This window comes from Macrosteles quadrilineatus, unplaced genomic scaffold (genome assembly GCF_028750875.1).
Source record: "Macrosteles quadrilineatus isolate MER2022 unplaced genomic scaffold, UCM_ALF_1.0 Scaffold_2__2_contigs__length_208266976, whole genome shotgun sequence".
In the NCBI taxonomy this organism is placed as follows: domain Eukaryota; kingdom Metazoa; phylum Arthropoda; class Insecta; order Hemiptera; family Cicadellidae; genus Macrosteles; species Macrosteles quadrilineatus.
The window spans coordinates 113729836-113749468 of NW_026542595.1; the positions used below are offsets into that span (position 1 = coordinate 113729836).

General features: G+C 35.0%; 1 protein-coding gene across 2 annotated transcripts in view; it reads right to left on the reverse strand.

Annotated features, from left to right (window-relative positions):
- LOC128985633 (bridge-like lipid transfer protein family member 3B) overlaps window positions 1-18318 on the reverse strand; it is a 42820-nt gene extending 24502 nt beyond the window's left edge. The window contains exons 1-10 of one of the 2 annotated variants that reach the window (XM_054405361.1): window positions 18208-18318; window positions 13380-13581; window positions 11346-11537; window positions 8848-9073; window positions 7908-8074; window positions 7654-7810; window positions 6934-7169; window positions 2717-2876; window positions 2073-2117; window positions 126-224 (exon numbers count right to left, since the gene is read on the reverse strand). In XM_054405361.1, the coding sequence (XP_054261336.1) occupies window positions 126-224; window positions 2073-2117; window positions 2717-2876; window positions 6934-7169; window positions 7654-7810; window positions 7908-8074; window positions 8848-9073; window positions 11346-11537; window positions 13380-13581; window positions 18208-18251 (1528 nt within the window). In that variant the 5' untranslated portion in view covers window positions 18252-18318. The remainder of the gene's footprint in view (window positions 1-125; window positions 225-2072; window positions 2118-2716; window positions 2877-6933; window positions 7170-7653; window positions 7811-7907; window positions 8075-8847; window positions 9074-11345; window positions 11538-13379; window positions 13582-18207) is intronic. The other variant, XM_054405362.1, reaches the window with a different exon arrangement.
- Between the last annotated feature and the right edge of the window lie 1315 nt (window positions 18319-19633).

The window sequence follows — 19633 nt, forward strand, 5'->3', positions numbered from 1 at the left end:
AAAATATATAGATAAATTATTGCATGTATATCTGTGAAACAAATGGAACTGTAAGAGAATTTATCGTCCAACAAAGTATTAATTTGACAAAAGTTGTAGTCTATGTTAGAATTTCAGTTACTTACGAGGAAAAGGCTCATCCCCAGGATAATAATAGTACGTAAACTCTGCGTGCAACGTCATTAGCTCAGGTACGCTTGGTATGGCGTGACGTTCTTTATCACCTGAACATACAACATGCAGCGTAAACCATCAAATGTAAAACATACAAAATTGGCATGAAGGCGTACTATAATATCACACTTCAAAACAAGGAGAAGTGGGAACCTGTAAGTGTTTGGAATTTAATAATGCGTCACAAAGAAGTGGTTAGGTTAGTTAAGCTAAATATTTGTAAAAAATCAAACTACCAACTACTTTACCCAATCTTTAACATGTTAGGCCTATCACATTTAGGTTTCTTAGCATATTTTCTCAGATGGGAATCTGGAGGCTTGCTGTGATAGTGGCATTTCTCAGTGTGATAATTATATTTATAATTATTAATTAATTTGGAATAAAAAAAATTAAACAGAAGTTTTTTTTTAAGAATTGTGCTAGATTTTAATGAGTACTTAAGATCCATGCAAATACAAGAAAAAAATACACTCTTAAAAGCATGTTACCTGCCTCAAATTTCAGATATTGTGCCCAAAACCATGCACCAAAAAACAATAATCATCCAAAAAAAAATTGTCTAACAAAATTTGCAGCATAAATTCTATCCCCGTAATTATTTTAGAAACGTGAACATTTTAATTCAAAAAGTATTTTAATTTTGCCATTTTTTACAAAATGGATGTTAACTGATTTTACAAAACAGTTGAAAAAAAGATAAAGATCTCTTCAAGTTGACTAAAATTTTTAAGCTAAATATTTTGAGAACAACAAAATAGTTACTTTCGAATGACAACCGCATAAGTCTTCAGTCAGTCAGTTGCAGGAAACTACAAAACCAAGACAGCAATGTAGTGGGTTTGCCCCGGTTCTGCCTCTTAAAATTTATTTTCTGTCCTAGCTCACTGTTGTTTGCTACATTTAAAAACAAACCTCAGACCCATGTCGACAGACAAATGCTTCATTAAAAAAGGCTACCATGTTTTAAAAAGTTGCAATCGGTCATTGTGCTTTCAAATTGGCCTAACAAAATGCAGACATAACAAATCAATCAAAAAATCATTTTTCACCATTCCCTCATGACAAAAACAAGAATATTTCAACAAAGTAGACAAAACACACAAAAAATAAACCCATTCAGTTTCTAAATGACAGTAGAACTCCAATTATCCTTACTACAATAATTTTAATCACCGATTATACAAATTGCTTACAGAAATAATTTTAAAAAACTTAAAATCACAGTAATTATAATCGTTATAAAAGAAGGCAGAAACCATGATAGTGGCAAAATCAAAAACCTCTTTTGCGGTCTTGTGAACGTTTTCAATTCAATTTGATATCTGCATTGTCTTCTGCAGTCACAGAAGTATCGCCATTGTTATCCGTGATCGTTACCAAATCTTTAATATCTCCTGCGGTCAAGTACAAATGACATTGTGTACATGACAATATTGTCTAAGTGACCATGTCTTTTGGGGTCATGGAAACTCATAATGATTTTTCATGGTCACGGCAATATCTTGAATATCTTCCCCAATCTTGTAGTCTGTTATCGCGGCGAAAGCGTGTACTTTTCAACACACACTCTTCACAGACGTATTCTATGACCGCAATAGTAAAAGCTAGGCATGACTAGGCCAATTTCTGTAAAATACCACTAATTTCGGTAAAACCCTAATTATCCAAATTATTTTCCATCCAAATCGGGTACGGCCCCAATTGATTCAGATACTCAGAGTTCTACTGTACCAAAAATAGTCATGCACCCAAAAATATCATTCTTTTGAAAACCAGCAACTACCGCTAATAATCATTCCAAACAAAAACACATTCTTCACTTGCAATTGAAACATAAACAAAAAACTGTTTTAGAAAACATTTGAACGCAAGTAACAATCATGCGACTAACTGACCATAGCTTCCCCCGGAGGCCACACTGGACCTTCGCCTATGTTGAGCTGAAACATTTGGATACTGAAGTAGACGTCTAATATGGAACAGCTGTTGTAAATTATTTTTTTTCAAATTTAACATAGGCCTAGTAGAACATATGCAACTCACAGATTGCAAAGCTGTCAAAATTTGCTCATTTGTCAAATCTTATCAGTTTTTGGTAGAAAGATGTTTGGTGTAGCTGGATAAAAATGTTTTTGCACTCAAACAGAAATCAGCTGTTGTTGAGGGCAAAATTAAACTACGTCCATCTTCATTGTAAAACCAGCGACAGCTTAAACGAGAATAATATTCCACTTATCAAAATGATAAATTAATGTAAATGTGTGTAAGAATAAGTTTTGAACAAAATAAAATTAGTGGAGTCGAGATAGTAAAAAAGTAAGCAGGTCTTCTAATGTATAGGAAACTGAATTGAGTAGGCACTGATCTTTCGTATACTGAAGTAGACATCCAATCTATATGGACCAGCTCATAAATGTTTTATCCAAAAAGAACACACTTAAGCGAGTCAATCACAAATTGTGCTGGTGTCTAAAATTCTATTTTCTTCGTAATCTTTTGTGATTTCAAAACAACTGAATGAGTGACCATTGAGTCTCACCTTTTACAAACTCTTTTTGCTGTTGTTTCTTCGCAGAGGTAGAAACTCGATAGAGCGTAAAGTCTTCGATCCTGATTATCACACAGGCTGTCATCAGTTTGGCCAACTGCGACAGAACGTAAGCTTTCACTGGGTTCTGGCTGGGTGACGGCCGCGAGTCCTTCAAACATTACAAAGTCTTAACAACACATGATGGAAGCAGAACATGAAAAGATAGTCAATGAGTACGGGTAAAACACTGATAAACCAAAATAAAGGGGACAATATCGTTTCGGATTGCAGTCGAACCTTGTTAGTACGAACCTCATTGAAACGAATTATTCGATTAGCCAAATTGTAGGGATGGTCAAGTCTCGAAATTTTGGGAAATTTTCGGGAAATTTTCAATCTCGTTACACGAGACGAGATTACTTTTTGGCCGAGATTTTTATCGAGACGAGAATAAAAAAAAAAAAAAAAAAAAAAAAATTAAAAACGCCTGCAGAAAGTCAATGCAATACCCGCAATACAGGAGCGTGTTGTAGTTGCGTTTCCTTTTCGAAGGCGTTCTTATTTAATTAATTCTTTTAATGTAAATATTAATTTAATTCTTTTAATGTAAATATTAATTTAATTCTTTTAATGTAAATATTACTTTCATTATTTTAATAATATTACTTTAATAACATTTGAGAAGTTTTGTTAAGTGTAAGCAGTGTGAGGAATGTTTTATTACTATAAAAAAAGTCAAAACAAGTAACTATTTTATAAAAATTACCGGTAATATTGCTTTTATTTTATGATTTATTTTATTTTAGGATAAGTTGAACTCTATCCTAACTGATATCACCATGTTTCCTAATCGTAGGCATTTTTAATAAGTTAGGCGTGATTAATAAAAAAATGTTATGCTGATGTTATTTAATGAAAGATTGTAAATATTCTTGCCTATTATCATTATTTTAGTATTTAAACAGTCATCTAACAATGTTACAAAATCAGGTAAAAATTTCGAACGTGCATTTCCCGTTGTGTATGAGAAGAGAAATCTCGTCTCGATCTCGTCTCGAAATTTTATGAGAAATAAAAAATCTCGTCTCGTCTCGTCTCGAACTAAAAATCCAATCTCGTCCATCCCTACCAAATTGTTTTAAATCCCCTTGAAACTTTCTTAAAGGTCAATGCTAAAAACACTTCTGTACAACGTAACAACTAGGTTAAAAACCTCCATAAGAAAAATTTGTTTGTAACATGGGCTACGACTGATTAACCTCTATACAACGAATATTCTTTGCATAATACCTCTATAAGACAAATTTCTCATGATCTTAACATCCATAGTACGTAGTTTTCAAAAACAACGAAGCTTGTCTCAACATGAAACCCCCACCCATCCCTCTTCCTTCCTCACTCATTGTCTCAGAGCGAGGAGGAACCTCTATACGGCAAATAATGGCAGTACTGAACCTCGATGAAACAAATCTCTTTATTAGAAATACCTCAATAATAAGAATTTTTTCTCTACCCCTGTAAATCCGTCTTATAGAGGTTCGATTGTACCTATTTTTTGGATGGTCATTAGTTTAAGGCTATCTCGGTCAAATAAGATCTGCAACAGTAGTTTTTTTACAATAGCTTACTTACTTTCGTCTTAGAATCTTTAAATGTATACAAAAATTGTCGACATCTGTTTTTTTTTAGCGAATTTCCCTATAGGGAAGTAGCTATTACCGTTGGTAAGACCTAGACCCGGGACCGATTTACTTTTTCATTTTGATGTCCCCAGAGGCCAAAAACACTATTCGTTCAAATTTTTATATATGTATATTAATAAATAATACACCATAGTACCCTTTTTTTAATTATTTTTAATGACTGATGCATTTCGACACTAAGGTCATGGTCACAGTCTTTCACAATGTTATTAAATCTAATATGTAAACCTTAGTTAATATGTGACCATGACCTTAGTGTCGAAATGCATCAGTCATTAAAAATAATTAAAAAAAGGGTACTATGGTGTATTATTTATTAATATTAATTACAGTAGCCCTACACAAGTACAGTATATAACAGTATCAAATATAAGTATATATATATATATATATATATATATATATATATATATATATATACTTATATATACGTCCGTGAACGCAATAATTTTCGTCCGATTTTGATGAAATTTGGTTTAAAGGTGTAAAGCGGGATAAACTTGAATGAGTTCGCGAACCAGCACGATCGGACCATGGGAACGGGGCTTTACCGGGGGTTTTATGGGGTAAAAATTGGGTTTTCTCACTTTTGACCCTCAAAACACAAAATTTCCCGATTTTCCTTTAGACTTTTTTAAAGAGCTTAAAAAAACAAATAATTTATTATATAAAAGAATTTTTTTTCGATTATAAGTAACGGAGAAAATTAAAAAAATTGTATATTTAAAATTCTCATGTTATTCTTATGGAGAATATTGTCAACTGTTGTAGTTTGCTTGTTTATGGATATATTTTGATCAAACTTGGCAAATTTATTTATTTTGTACTAAGCTATCAATATTTTACTCAAAAACACACTTTATTAGTTTCCTTGTAGCAGCAAACCTAGGTACTCGTTAAACCTAATGTTATTAAAATATATTTAACTGAAAATCAATTCAGACAAAATGAAATTCGCTTAGTCGGCAGGTTTGCTGCGGCGGGGGTATTAATGTATTGAGACCTTCAATAAATAATCATACAGACCACCTGTCAGTAAACAAGTAACAGTACAATAAATTTTTGAACTCATCCAAACATGACTTAAAAATTTGATCTGTTTTTGTAATCAACAAACCATCTATGTAAACCACCAACCTATGTAAATAAAGACTATTGTCTATTGAATAGCTAATACGTGATTCTTAGAGTATTGAATCTATCTAATGAAATATAAAGAACATATTAACTAGGTATCTTTACAGCGACAAAATTCTGATAGTGGCAAAATGACTGTTATTTCTCAATTGTGACTATACGCAATGATCTGATTTTTCAAGGTGATTTAACTACAAATGCTTCCAGATGGTTACTAAAGACAGTTACATAATTCTGTTTAAGATATTGTGTATTTTTATGAGTACACAACATGACAACAACGAATTGATAGTGGTTACAAGGCTGCTACTCTTCACTAGTGACTTATCACATTGAGTGATTATATCTAAGATACTGTGATAATGTAACTATGTCACTGTAACGTTTGTGCATTTATGATGAAGACTATGTGACTGTGAGCTTGTGATCTTTTTATTTCCAATGTTGAATAAGTGTCTGAGGCTTAGTTTTTTTGACTGTGTCCATGACTTTGTGATGCTGGTCTGTAACTTTGTGATACAGACTATGTGACTAATATTTTTGTCATATTTAACATTTGGCTGTATCTTTTATATAACCGCCTACTTGCCTGTGACTTTGAAATAGTGACTATTTAACCATGACTTTCTTATGAGAAGGTGGACTATGTGTCATAACTTGAGAGAGAACTTAGTGATGTTAACTACATGTTTGTGTTGTGACTGTGACTTTTAGAAATGAATTTGTAATGTTGACATCGTGACAGTTGACTTTGAGACAGTGACTTTGAGACATTACTTTGAGAGATGGCTTTGATACATTGACTTTAAGGCGACTTTGAGAGATGACTTTGAGACAGTGACTTTGAGGCAGTGACTTTGAGAGATGACTTTGAGACATTGACTTTGTGACATAACTTTGAGGCAGTGACTTTGAGACATGACTTTGAGAGATGGCTTTGAGACAGCGACTTTGAGGCATGACTTTGAAAGATGACATTGAGGCAGTGACTTTGAGGCAGTGACTTTGAGGCAGTGACTTTCAGGCAGTGACTTTGAGCAAGGCCACACTAAAAAAACAGGCCGTAATGCTCGTCAAGCTTGACGTCACGATAGAAGACGGCAATGGCATAATGTTTAATATTTTTGTGACAAAGGGTATTTGTTTATTTATTTTCCAAGGAAAGATTAAAACAAGCAGTTGATCACAAACGGTAAACTATGTCATTGCCGCCTTCTATCGTGACGTCATGCTTCACGAGCATTACGGCCTGTTTTTTTAGTGTGGCCTTGCTTTGAGGCAGTGACTTTGAGGCAGTGACTTTGAGACAGTGACTTTGTTATGTTTATTTAATGACAGTGGCCTTATGATTTTGATTATTTATTTGCCAACTATGTGACGGTGTACCTGAGCGGGGTGTGCCATGTGATGTCCTATGTCCACCAGTTGCAGTAGGGTGTTGCGGAACACACTGTGCGCCTGATTGAGCCACTGCGAGTGAGGACTGTTGCCCTCCTTGTACTTAGCCCAGTGGTGCCTGTCCCCAGTCGCCAGATGGTAAGGGTAGTAGTCGACCTGGAAGTTGTGAAGGTTGATCTGGAAAGCTCCTCCAACCTGGAGATCCGGATGACACGATCTTCCAGCTGGGGAAGAAAACTAACTTATATTTCGTCGGAATTTAATAAAGTTATATTTTGAATTTCGATAAAAAGAAAAAGCAGTCTAACTTGAATAAAATATTGTGTTAATATTTTTTCAACCTCAACTGCTTTAGCGCAGTAGAATAACCTATCTTTGCAGTGATCTGAAGATAATGATCATTTAATTCAAATATATTTGAAAAGCGAGATTGCAGTGATAACATTCCAAAACAGGACTATTGTGATTGTTTGTAGGATTTAGGACAAATCAGGGATAATCCAAGGTCACAGAATTATCAGAATGAAATGCTGTTGTTGAATTGAATCTGAGCTTAAAGGACTTACGTTCTTCACTGCAATTCACTGCTCTATCACCTTATACACTGGACCTATATCAGTAAACAACATTTTTTTTAATAGGCCTAGCAAGCAAAGATTAAAGCTATTTCTAGACTTACATACTCTATTGTTTTTAAACCATACTAACTTCCAGGGTCCTCGCTGAGGTGCAAATCTATCTTTGCGCAGAAGAAGTGATATGATGTCTCGATGAAGTCGTAACGAGCGAATATATCACACATTGTATCTCTCGGCTCCGTGACTCTCGCTTGTTGAGCTAACTGCGCTTGATATTCTGGTAACACCTGCGGATGAAACAAACGTTGAAGACCAATATTAATTATTTACGTAACAATGGATGGTTTGACAAAAGGTTCTGGTTTGAACAAAAATATTGACTACCTCTAATTTGCGAGCAGCTTTTTTTGTGCGCGTGACCTCGGTATCTTTCTTCACCAGACCAGAGAGCGAGTCTATGAAGCAAAGAGCTGCCTTGAGCTGAGAATCGGTGAGAACCCACAATAGATCGTCTAGCAGTAGCGCCAACCGACATCCCATCACGAAACAATCTGAAAACAGTGGCAAAACATTAGAACATACTATAACAAAGTAAAAATACACTAAAAATCATCTAGCTCTGCAATAGGTTGCTCTTTTTGGGTTGATTGTTGAAATTATTTGTTTGACAATAGTTATTGCTAATTTTATATCCCTAACCCCATATCCCCCCAGGAATTCCTACTTTAATTTCCCTGAAATATTTTTACTAAATGATGTTTGTATTTAGGATCTAAACTAAAATAATCAAAATAAAAAAAAAATAATCCCACCTTAAATAGCTCCACTTAATGCTTCCAAAAACAATCAAATGACCAAGATTAGAATTATTTGAAATGTGAATACGAGCTATGATGTATAATAATAAACACACCAAGTGAAACAGTAAAAAAAAACTTATGAAACAAGCTAAGTTAGTAGAGCCATGGTCTTTGGGCTCAAGGCAGAAACGTCATAGGCTCAGATCCTGGTCCCTACGACTACTTTTTATCAGTACAGCTATTGTACTGTACTGGCTCAACTCTTGCTATGCTAAATACGTTCCAAGCATAGGCCTCTGTGGCCTATAAGGACGAGAAAATGCAAGGAAAAGATGGTGACAACCTCTTTAAAAAAAAATACAGTGTGTGATTTCCTTTTTTTATTAACTCCCAGATTATTAATAGTTCTACGTTAAGTTCCTTGGCTTTCAGCCTCAAACATTTCCCTGGCCCTAAACCAATCGCTGACTATTCACGATCTTTCTGACTTTCCAGGTCTCGTAAACCCTACTTCAATTACTCACCCGAGAGCCGTTTCTTGATGGTGATCCGACACCGTGTGAAGTTAGTGAGCAGTCGCAACGGAGGCAGCTCCGAGTCCTGTATGGAACTGGCTTCTATCCTCACTGTCTGCCATTCCAGCTCCTTAAAGATGAGGATTTGTCCTTTCTTTGGCTCCTTGAGCTTTGTCAGTCTCAAGTCGCCTTTCTTCCAATCCGGAGTCTTGGATTGCACAACTATCCTTAGGATCTGAGGAGCAAAGTGAATAATTGTAAACTGTCACCATTGTCTTACAGATACTGAAATATACATCTTGTCTGTATGAATCAGAATCTAGCCATTTTTCTATTGAACATATCTACTTGAATAAACCAGTCACAGAAAAAGCTGTAGTCAATTGTTTTTCTTCTTTATTTTTGGTACTGTGACATTTGATGCAAAACAAAATATGCTACAATATTACACATTCTTTCAACAAAGGTTAAATTTTTTTGGAATTCAACAGAAACCAATATTTGACATTAGGGACTAAGATAAATTCAAATACCTATTAAGTTCTTTTTAATGATAAACTATTTTTGAGTAAACAAGGAAGCAAATTGATAGTAAAAAATGTTTATTTAAATAATAAACGATTGATTTGAAAATACTATATATAAACATAGATTTGAATTAATTTTGTTTGTCATCAAAATTTTTAAAGAATAATTTTGTGTTTACAGTGACAAAAAAAAATATAATTAACAAGCAAAATAAAAAAAATCCTTTGTTCCTTTAAATCTCAACAAAGAGCAAAGTAGTGATTTGCATGATCACAAAAGAAGTGTTAGCTTATAATATTTACAATACAAGGACACTTTATATTTAGATAGATGGCATGATTTAATCAAGGTTAATGCAGTCTCACATTCAGAATTGACTAGGTTGAACTTTTGGTTAATACAATCACTATGATAAACTCACCAGCATTAAAATACATCTTTTGACTTCAATAATTATAACTTTATATTATTTCGTAGTTTGTGTTAGGCCTACACAAATGTTCTTGGGATTTTCAAAATATTTGTTTAACTTTTTTATTAAAAAACTAGGCTATTTGAAAGCCATTACTAGTTGTGTTAGGCTATTCTAGTTGTGTTAGGCTATTTATCTTCAAATAAAAAATAGATAACTAACCCTAAAACCTGAAAAACCCAATAGTTTAACAAATTGAATACGTTTGCAAATAAACAGCCACAAAAGCTTTAAGTAAAAATGTTTTGACGTTTAGATTCCATGCACAGTTAGAAAAGTTTAATTATTTACAGCAACCGTTGGACGGAGATGAACCCTTGAAGTGTAAATCAATCAACCAATGACACACAACTCTGGCCTTTGATCTTTTCCCATTCATCCCACAGATTTTCCGTTCATTGACATCACTTTATTGGGCGTGTTAGACATAAATAACACACAAACACCCTAAAACAATCTAACAGGTACCAATGAACAACACTTGGGTTTATAAAATTTACTTGAACCAGTTTTTTAAAGTTTTTTTTTGACTGAATTTGCTTACAAAAAACTGAAACATTGTAAACATGATGAAATTATTATCAAAGTTTAAAATGAGTTTAAATTTAGCCAACGATTAATTTTACCAGAAAAATTACTGAAACCACAAGGCTGAATCAATGTTTAAACATTTATTTTCTCTTGAGTCTGTAAAAATAATTTTAAATTTCCAGGTTCAATTCGGTAATTTTACATATTTTTTAAGGTTTAATGTATATTTTCTGCTGTATTTAATTCGATAAATTTATTTGTTTTTTTTCATGGATGTGGAGAAAAGATCGTTATTAATTACTTCATATGGAGTTATTTCATATGTAAGCCAAGGTGCTTCTAAATGTACCGTACTAGTAATTAATGTTTATTGAAATTTTTAGTATTCATATTTAAATGGACGATCTCCATAGATGAATATTTTAAATAGATTACCTTGTAAAGTAATAATTAATAAAAATATTGAATTTGGTTTGATTCACTATTTAAAAGCCTAGTAATGTATGACCAAGTAAATTAATGAAGGTATCTAGTTCCAAAGATTATATTTTCAATCATTAAGTTGTCTAAGAAACCTTACTCCAATTGTTACTTGGTGTTTCAAAAATTAGTTAGTGGCAAGAATCATGAAATAATAAAAATAAGATTCCATAAAATATAAATTTTATTTATTTCCACATTAAAAGATGATATGTTCAATAGGCAAACTTGTTTTTAGATTAACAAAAAACTTATTAATTAATTAGTAATTGTTAAGATTCTACTAGGTCTATATAAAACAAACAATTACTATTTTGTATGACTCAATTTGAATCTGGAACTCGACATTTCATTACAAATTCACACCACGACAAATTTAGGCATCCTATAAAGGGATATTTAGTTTCCCAGACATATTTCATCCTAATGTTACAAGTTAATAAATAATAAATGTTTCGTACGATTGTACGAGAAACAAATCTTTACTTCTTCTCACCTGAACAGATGCGGTGAATGCAGGACTTTTAAACTTGACTTTGACCATATTAACGCAGATTGTCATTCCATCGATCACTTTGTTGATGAAATTGTATTTCGTAGCGGCTCCAAGAGAAGAGAGTGGTTGATGAGCCGACATCGAGCGCAACTCCTCACATGTCTCTATATTGATGTGAACCTCATCCAGCGACTAAAACAACAATCAAATAACAGTTAAAATTCAAAGGAAAAAAGGTAAAAATTTGTATTAACAATCAGGCATAGGTGCTGTAACATAAAACTTATATTACTGTTTTATAGGTTAAAATTATGTTTGCTAAATTCTGTTTTTTTTATTTCAACAAAATTATTTTTTGTTAGATTGTAGGGCTGTTCAGTCAAGTTGTCTTTGTTTTTTGTAAAAATTTAAATGTCTTTTTTCCTAACAGTCTATCTGTAATTCTCATCACATAACCATATGAAAATCTCCTTTGCTACAGTCATTCACCGCAAATCACATCTAATACAGTAGACTCACTCTTTTCCGGACACCTTTTAACCGGACATCGGTTTAACCGGACTACACTCGGGCGCCTTGGCAGAAATTGCATCTCTATAACCGGACAATTTTCATCAGCACATCGATTTCACCGGACTAGATCGGCAGGAAGTGGACAGTACTGAAACGACTGTTCTTGTGGGAAAGATTTGAGACCAGTGATCACGTGTCTAAATACAATAATTCAGAGTATTAACTTATTGAACAGCCGTCCACATAACATATTACTCTCGATCTTTAGTTGCTTTGTTACTGTTAAGCATGCACAACAATGTACTTTCACTGTGTATTGGTTATAACCGTTAATGAATAAATAAATAAATGGTTTCCTAAATTTCATAAATAAAGTCAAATATTTGGATTACATTAAGAGTTTTTCAGGACGTCAGTTTAACTGGAAAACCTGTTAGACCTCGGTCCCGAGGAGTGCGGATAAGAGGGAGTCCACTGTACAAAAATGTACTTAATTTTTCTCTTGTAAATTAAACCTCTTTTATACCAAAACCCTCAATTTTTTCCTATCTAATATTTAACTAAAAGCCAATGTTTTGTAAATCTAGTTTTTAAATAATCGACAATGTCACCTGTTTCATCAGCATTGCTGGAAACTTGAAATGTATTGTGACAATAAAGGAATATTTCATTTCGTTTCATTTCAATGTTTAAAAGGCTTCCACGATCATTAACACTACAAACTTCTAAGGTGATCTCATGCCCGATTGTATCGTAGACAGAAGCCTTTTACTACATTCTGAAGTTTTATGCTCATTGTGGAAAACCAACTTTAACAAGTTCACCAGAAAAATATCAGAAGCTACTGATTAAAGATTATTTTTGCACACTCCTGCTATTAGGGTGGTTGTAAAAAACTTGAAATTAGGTCTTCATGGAAAAGCTACAGCAATAAGTTACACCTTTATACAATAAGTAAGTAGAGTTAAGTTATACCGTACCCCGTACCTATACTTTACCTACGGCCGTTTTTTTCAAGTAACCTTTTCATTTCAGTTCTTAGAATTAAAAAGATTCACTTAACAGTAGGCCTATTTGTTACTTTACAACAAGTTTAAAGGACCAATGAGGTTCAAGGATTGAGAGAAAAGAGGTAAAATTGCAATACTTTCAAACGTCAACTTATCAGCTGTTAAGGCCAATTTAATTGATTATTAAGTGAGTGAGTGGTTGGGACAACGAGTAGTTGAATCACTATCAGTGGCAATGAGAGGTTATAAATGAAAACATAACCTCTATAGACTTATGCGTAGTGATAGTTAGTAATTAAAAAAACGATGGTAGGTAAAGTAGTGAACGTAACTCGCGTAATTAGCCTTTAAGACACTTGAAGAAACTTAAGACACTCGCCAAGTCTCGTACCTTAAATTATCTACTTGTCTTAAGACTATCTTTATGCGATCGTTGTGTAAACTACTGTTAAAGTAGGCCTATTAAATGATAAAACTCTATGACTAGTAAAGTATTTAATATTTTACTAACCAAATGTATCGGAACACTCTTCAGTTTTGTCCATTGTATCCTAAATGTAACCTTATTACACCAAGCACTTGTCAGCCGTAACCAAGAGGGAAGCTCCAACAAATCGGTTAACACTATTTCATCTAGCTCTAGAGATGTGAGTTCCCCCTCTCCTTTGAATGTACTCAAGTTTATTTTGTCTGCAGATAGGTTTTTAGTATACCTGAAAGAGAGAAAGATCTTTAGAAAATATGTTTATCACCAAGATTTATTTTAATAGTTGTTACGGCTTAATTTGTTCCTTTCGTTACGCCTTAGATTGTCAACATATAGGTTAGGCTACAATATTGACTTTTGAATGAAAATTTTCAAAGTTTTGACTTTGAAATCAATACTAGGGAAGATATAACTTAAGTTAAACCTCGGATAAACCCAGGTTTGAAAATCAACATAGGGTAATTCTTCTAATGAACCTTCAGGTTTGGGGTTGATAACTTTTTTAGACCTTAATTTCAGTCAAGTTAGCTATCAAGGTCTTATAGGCTGAGTTATAAGGGATTAAAAAAACTCTTACTGTACTCATAAAATTAATGGTTGAGGTGTGACATGAATTTGTAGTGAACTGATCAACAATCCAAGATCATCGATCTTGAGTCTGGTGAAGGTAATCTCACCATTAAGTATAGTAATGGAATTCCAAAAATTGTCCAGTCAAAAAACGACTAAGCACCAACGGCATTGAACACTTTTCCTTCTTGTATGAAAATGTTAATGGGATTCGTTCCAAACTCACGTCTTTACATGCCCTTGTCCCCATCTCTATGAATAAAATTATTATATTTACTGAAACAAACTTGAATCCCACAATTACTTCTTCAGAGCTTGGCTTTGATGGATACGTTGTCTACCGAAAGGATCGTTCGCCCCAAACAAGTAGCAAGCAGGATGGTGGGGGTGTTCTGATTGCCGTCCACAAGACTATTTTTTCATCCGAAATTGTACAGCCCGATTTACCAGTGGAGGCACTGTGTGTTCTTGTTAAACTTACAGCCAGCTGCAAGATAGTTGTCTGTGCAGCCTATATCCCTCCTCAAGCTCAAACAAGACTCTACTCTCTGTTTGCTGAGTCACTAGTGGAAGTATTGTCCGTCTACCACAACTATGACCACATACTAATTGCTGGGGACTTCAATCTACCTGGCTTCAACTGGATCCACCCCGAACTGTCAACTGCTACTCCACCGGTGAACATAATTTTGGACTTGGCTGCACATCTTGGTGTCAATCAGATTAGTGATGTGGTGAATGATAGAGGAGTTCAGCTGGACTTGATCTTTGGGTCATCCGACGTCTTTACCGTGTCACATGCTAATGACCCCCTCCTTGCCCAAGAACCCTGCCATCCTAGCTTGTATGTTTCTGCAGATATCCCTAAACCATCGATCGAGCGTCCAAAGCACCATACTTTCATCAGGAACATTCGAAGATGTGACATTGAAAAGGTTAAAATTGACCTCCAGGACGGAGCCATTCAGCTCGACTATGATTGCAGCGACGTTAATCTTCAATTCTCCACTTTTTGCAGTCAACTCAGCGAACTCATCAAATCTCACTCTCCTTGGAAGTCTGTCAGTCCTTCCGTCTTTCCAAAATGGTTCTCCAAAGAGCTTAGGGAACTTGTTATTCTCAAGAAGACGCTTCACAAGAAATATAAGATATCTCTCAACATGATTGACTACCACAACTTTAGCGTCATTAGGGACCGATGCTGGGCTGTTTCCAGGGATTGTCGCTTGAGCTACGTCAACCATGTTAATACTACCATTTCCACTAATGTCAAGATCTTCTGGAGTTTTGTGAAGAATCTCAATCGAACATCTTCCATGCCATGTTCCCTTAAACATGGTCCAACTGAGGTTTCCCACCCACATGAGATGTGTGAGCTGTTTGCTGAATATTTCTCATCCGTCTACTCTCATGCGTCCCTTGATGAGCTGCCAGTACCTTCATTTGATACTCCATTCACCATCTCAGAATGTGCTATCTCCCTAGAAGATATCAATAAGAAGCTTCTTCACTTGGACCCCACCAAGGGTAGTGGACCTGACAACATCACACCAGGAGTACTCAAATTCTGCCACTCTGAGCTGGTACATCAGCTCCATTTCCTATTTAACCTCAGTTTGTCTACAGGCACATTTCCCTCCACACTGAAATATGGTCATGTGGTTCCAATCTTCAAAGCCGGTGATCGTTGTGATGTTACAAATTACAGGCCCATAGTAATCCAGTCCGTCCTCAGTAAAGTTTTTGAAGGGCTTATTTTAGACATAGTACAGCCTTTATTTAAACATATCATAATTGATGAGCAGCATGGCTTTACCTCCGGTCGCTCCACTGTGACGAATCTTTTATCCCTCCAGTGTCTGGTGTTGGAAGCCTTTGGTTGAAGAAATCAAGTTGACGCCATTTACATTGACTTTAGTAAAGCTTTTGACAAGATAAATCATAGCCATCTGCTTGCAAAGCTCCAAGGCTATGGGTTCGCTGGAAGGATTCTACAATGGTTTAAGAGCTACCTTACCAATCGACGGCTTGCTGTACGCCTTGGTTCTGAAGTCTCTTCTTTCTTCGCTGCAAGTTCTGGTGTTCCTCAGGGGTCTCATCTTGGACCGTTCTTGTTTTCCATCTTTATTAATGACATCAAGAAGGTCATCAAAGTCCCATTTCTTCTATTTGCGGATGACATTAAGCTACTCGTTGAAGTTGCATCCCATCATGACTGCCAGTCCTTGCAGGACGCCCTCGATGACGTATTTGGCTGGTGCCTCTCCAATGACATGGCTGTGAATCCCACAAAAACTAAATTGATCACGTTCAGCAGGAAATTAAATACAGTGTTAGCTGACTACTCTCTTGATGGTAACCGGGTTGAGAGATGCAATACCATCAAGGATCTTGGTGTTCTAATTGACTCCTCCTTCGAGTTTGGACCCCACATAAACCAAATCTGCACCAGGGCCTCTCGTATGCTCGGATTGGTTTCCCGCTCTGCTAGACATGGATTGAGCAACCATGCCTGTATTATCCTGTACAAGTCTCTCATCCTGCAGCTACTCGAGTATGCTTCCTTGGTTTGGTCACCATACCATCTTGGCCATATTTACCATCTTCAGTCGGTACAAAGACGCTTCATCAGGTTCCTGGGATGTCGTGCTGGACTTGACTATCGTGATGTCCGGGTTGACGAGCTCTCTAATATGTATGGCATTCCGAGTCTTGAAAACAGAAGGCGAGTGGCTGATGTGACCTTTCTCTACAAACTGGTAAATAACCAAGTCAACTGCCCCTTCTTGCTGGAAAGGATAAACTTCCATGTTCCTTCGAGAATCACGAGGCATCAGCGTGTATTTGAACTCGACCATACTGGGACTAACTACGCCAGATCCAGTCCCATTCCCCGGATTATGCGCCTCAGGAATGTGATAAGCAGCTCTGCAGCTGACAGCATCCTTGAGGGTACCCCGTAAAAGCACTGTTGTTTTGTTCCTTTGTTGTTGATTTTTCTCTTGTTAATTTTGTGATCTATTGTGTTTGTATTCTTGTATTGATATACTCATTGTTATCTTTTGTTATTGTTATATTTTGTTATTGTTATATATTTTATACATTGTTATTTTTCTGTAACATCTATACCCATTGTTTTGCCATGTAATAATTAGTTTTAAATATTGTTTAGCTATTTTCCTATTTGTAGCGACTTAATGTAAAATGGTGTTTGCCGTTGGTGTTCAATAAATAAATAAATAAATAAATCATCTTCTCTTGGCTAACCTATGACACTGTTTAAATATCACCTGAACCCTGAATGCTAGGAAACAATCAGGGAAGGTTAAATTGTGTCAGCAACTATGGTTGGGTGTTAAAATTAGGCTATATTTGTTGTCAATTTTAGGTGAACCGTATAACTTAAACTTAAGTTTAGTTAATAATCCTGTTTTATAAGGCAGTTGATTGGGAAGAACAAGAGCAAGTTACCAAAATCAAGGGTAGCCGACAGCAAATTAACACTCACAACACAAATTATAGGCTACATTCACCCACACTACAACACTACACGCAAACTGTGGATTACTTAATGGTACAAAAAATCTCTTGAATCTCTTGAAGAAGCAAGCAAGAAGAAAGATGAAAAAGATTTGACAATCTCCTGTCTTCAAGGACTGCGGTGAAGACTTCGATGGTAAATGGTTAAGTGAAAGTAAACAAAATGGTATATTTTGCCACACCAAACAGGGAGATTTACTTATCTGTGGATTTACAAGAGTGGATTTTACAAGACATTAGGTAACATTTAATAGGGTTGAAAATTTAAACTCAAGGTCCTGAGACAAGCTAAGTTATATTCTTTTTAACTTGATGGTTCAATCTGTCCCTGGTCAATGGGCTTTTGAAAAATGTAACAGAAGATCTTAACTTAGTCAGTAACAAGGCTAAAATACTAAAAGATCTAACTAATAAAATTTAGTTAAACTAGGCCTTTACTAAATCCAGCTTTAAATTTTAGCCTAAAGTAATGGGAAAAGCGAATGAACTGGGACTATCAAGTTGTATAACCCAACTTATAAGCTAATTTTGAGTGGTTGTTACTTTTTAATCTAAATAGTCGCTCCAATTAAATTTAAAAAAATAAATTTTCAGTGTTAATGTAGGCCAAAGTTCAAACGATTACTAGGATTAGCAGACGATTATTCAACTATGACGACCAATGAATTAACAGAAATATGGATCCAAACATTTCTTTAAGGATTTTAGGCGATTCAAATGAAAACTTAATATCTTAAATTACCTTGATAGATGTTTCAATATTTGGTTTTTAATTAAAGACACCATTTTTACTTGAAAATGACGTTATCACTCTCAATCACAAACACTCAGCAGACATGACAGTAGACAGTTCTTCTCTTCGTCTCTAATCGTCTGCTGCTTACTTGCGTCTGTGTCAATGACGACTCACCTGCCGCCTGCCGATGCCGAGTACTACCACGACCGTCTTTGACTCGAGGCCGCGGCCTTCGAAGTGGCAACGTTGTAAGTGGTGTGTAACAGAGTGAAAATTTAAAAACGTACGTTTTCATGTCCCTGGCCTTTTACTTCGTAGATACTGGATTTGTAGTTTATTATTATGTGTTTTAATATTTTTTGGGACGGGGGCAACATGTTACACACATTTATTTGGTTTTAAATAGGTTCTTGGTATTTTTTTCGTATTTTTAAAGTCTCGAAATTCACGACCATGACTTGTCCCTAGGGTACACTTTCCAACTTTCACGCTGTTTTAGACTAATTATTCATGCCGAAATATATAAAGCCATATTTTTATGTCATCAATGGTTATTAAACTTACAAAAAAAGGAGCATATTATAATTTTATTGTCATTGCAGACTGACTACCATGACAAAATAAGTCTGTCCCTCGATTTGGCGTCACAACCATTTGGGAAAAATTTTGAACTTTGGAGCACGACAGTGGCAAGCCTGGCGTCGATGGGGATGGAGTCAGTTGGTTTTAGAGACTAGTTCGGGGTGTACATCAGGATTGTAGTGCCGGTCGTTTTGAGTTGAAAGGAGGAATTACAAGATTAATAAAGGAAAGATTGTGTTTTTTTGTAATTTTGGTGTGTCCATGACCGTACGTAGTCATTCGATGAAGTAGACATGGTGTTAATTTTTGTTTATAAGATATTTCAATTGCTAGATTAACCTAGAAGTCCACTTTGTATCCTCGAACATGAGGTGCAGGGCTACCGCCAGAACAGATCAAAAATAACACGTAATTTCACGACCAAAGTTTCACGACCATCGCGGTTTTTTTAACGACCAATCCACCTTTATGGATTATAGTGTGTTTGGTCGTGACAATCACTTTAATATAATTGTAAATTGAACAGTTTAGTTCAATTGAAACACATAGTTTTATTATAACTAACAGTATAATTGAAGGATTGTTTAGAAAGATTTAGATTATTCCAGACAATTCACGACCGTACCGCTTGTCCCTGACCATCACGTTTATGATTTCTATCATAAAAATTTCAAAAATTAAAATATCGTCATATTTCAATGTTTTATACACAAAAGAAGCACACCTCTATACAAACATAACGATTTTTCGGGTCTCAGGTAAGTTTTTTCGGAGTTATACAAACTTAAAAAGATTTTATTGGCTTTTTTATATTTTTTGAGTTTTTTTTAATTTTTTTCTTGAAAGACCA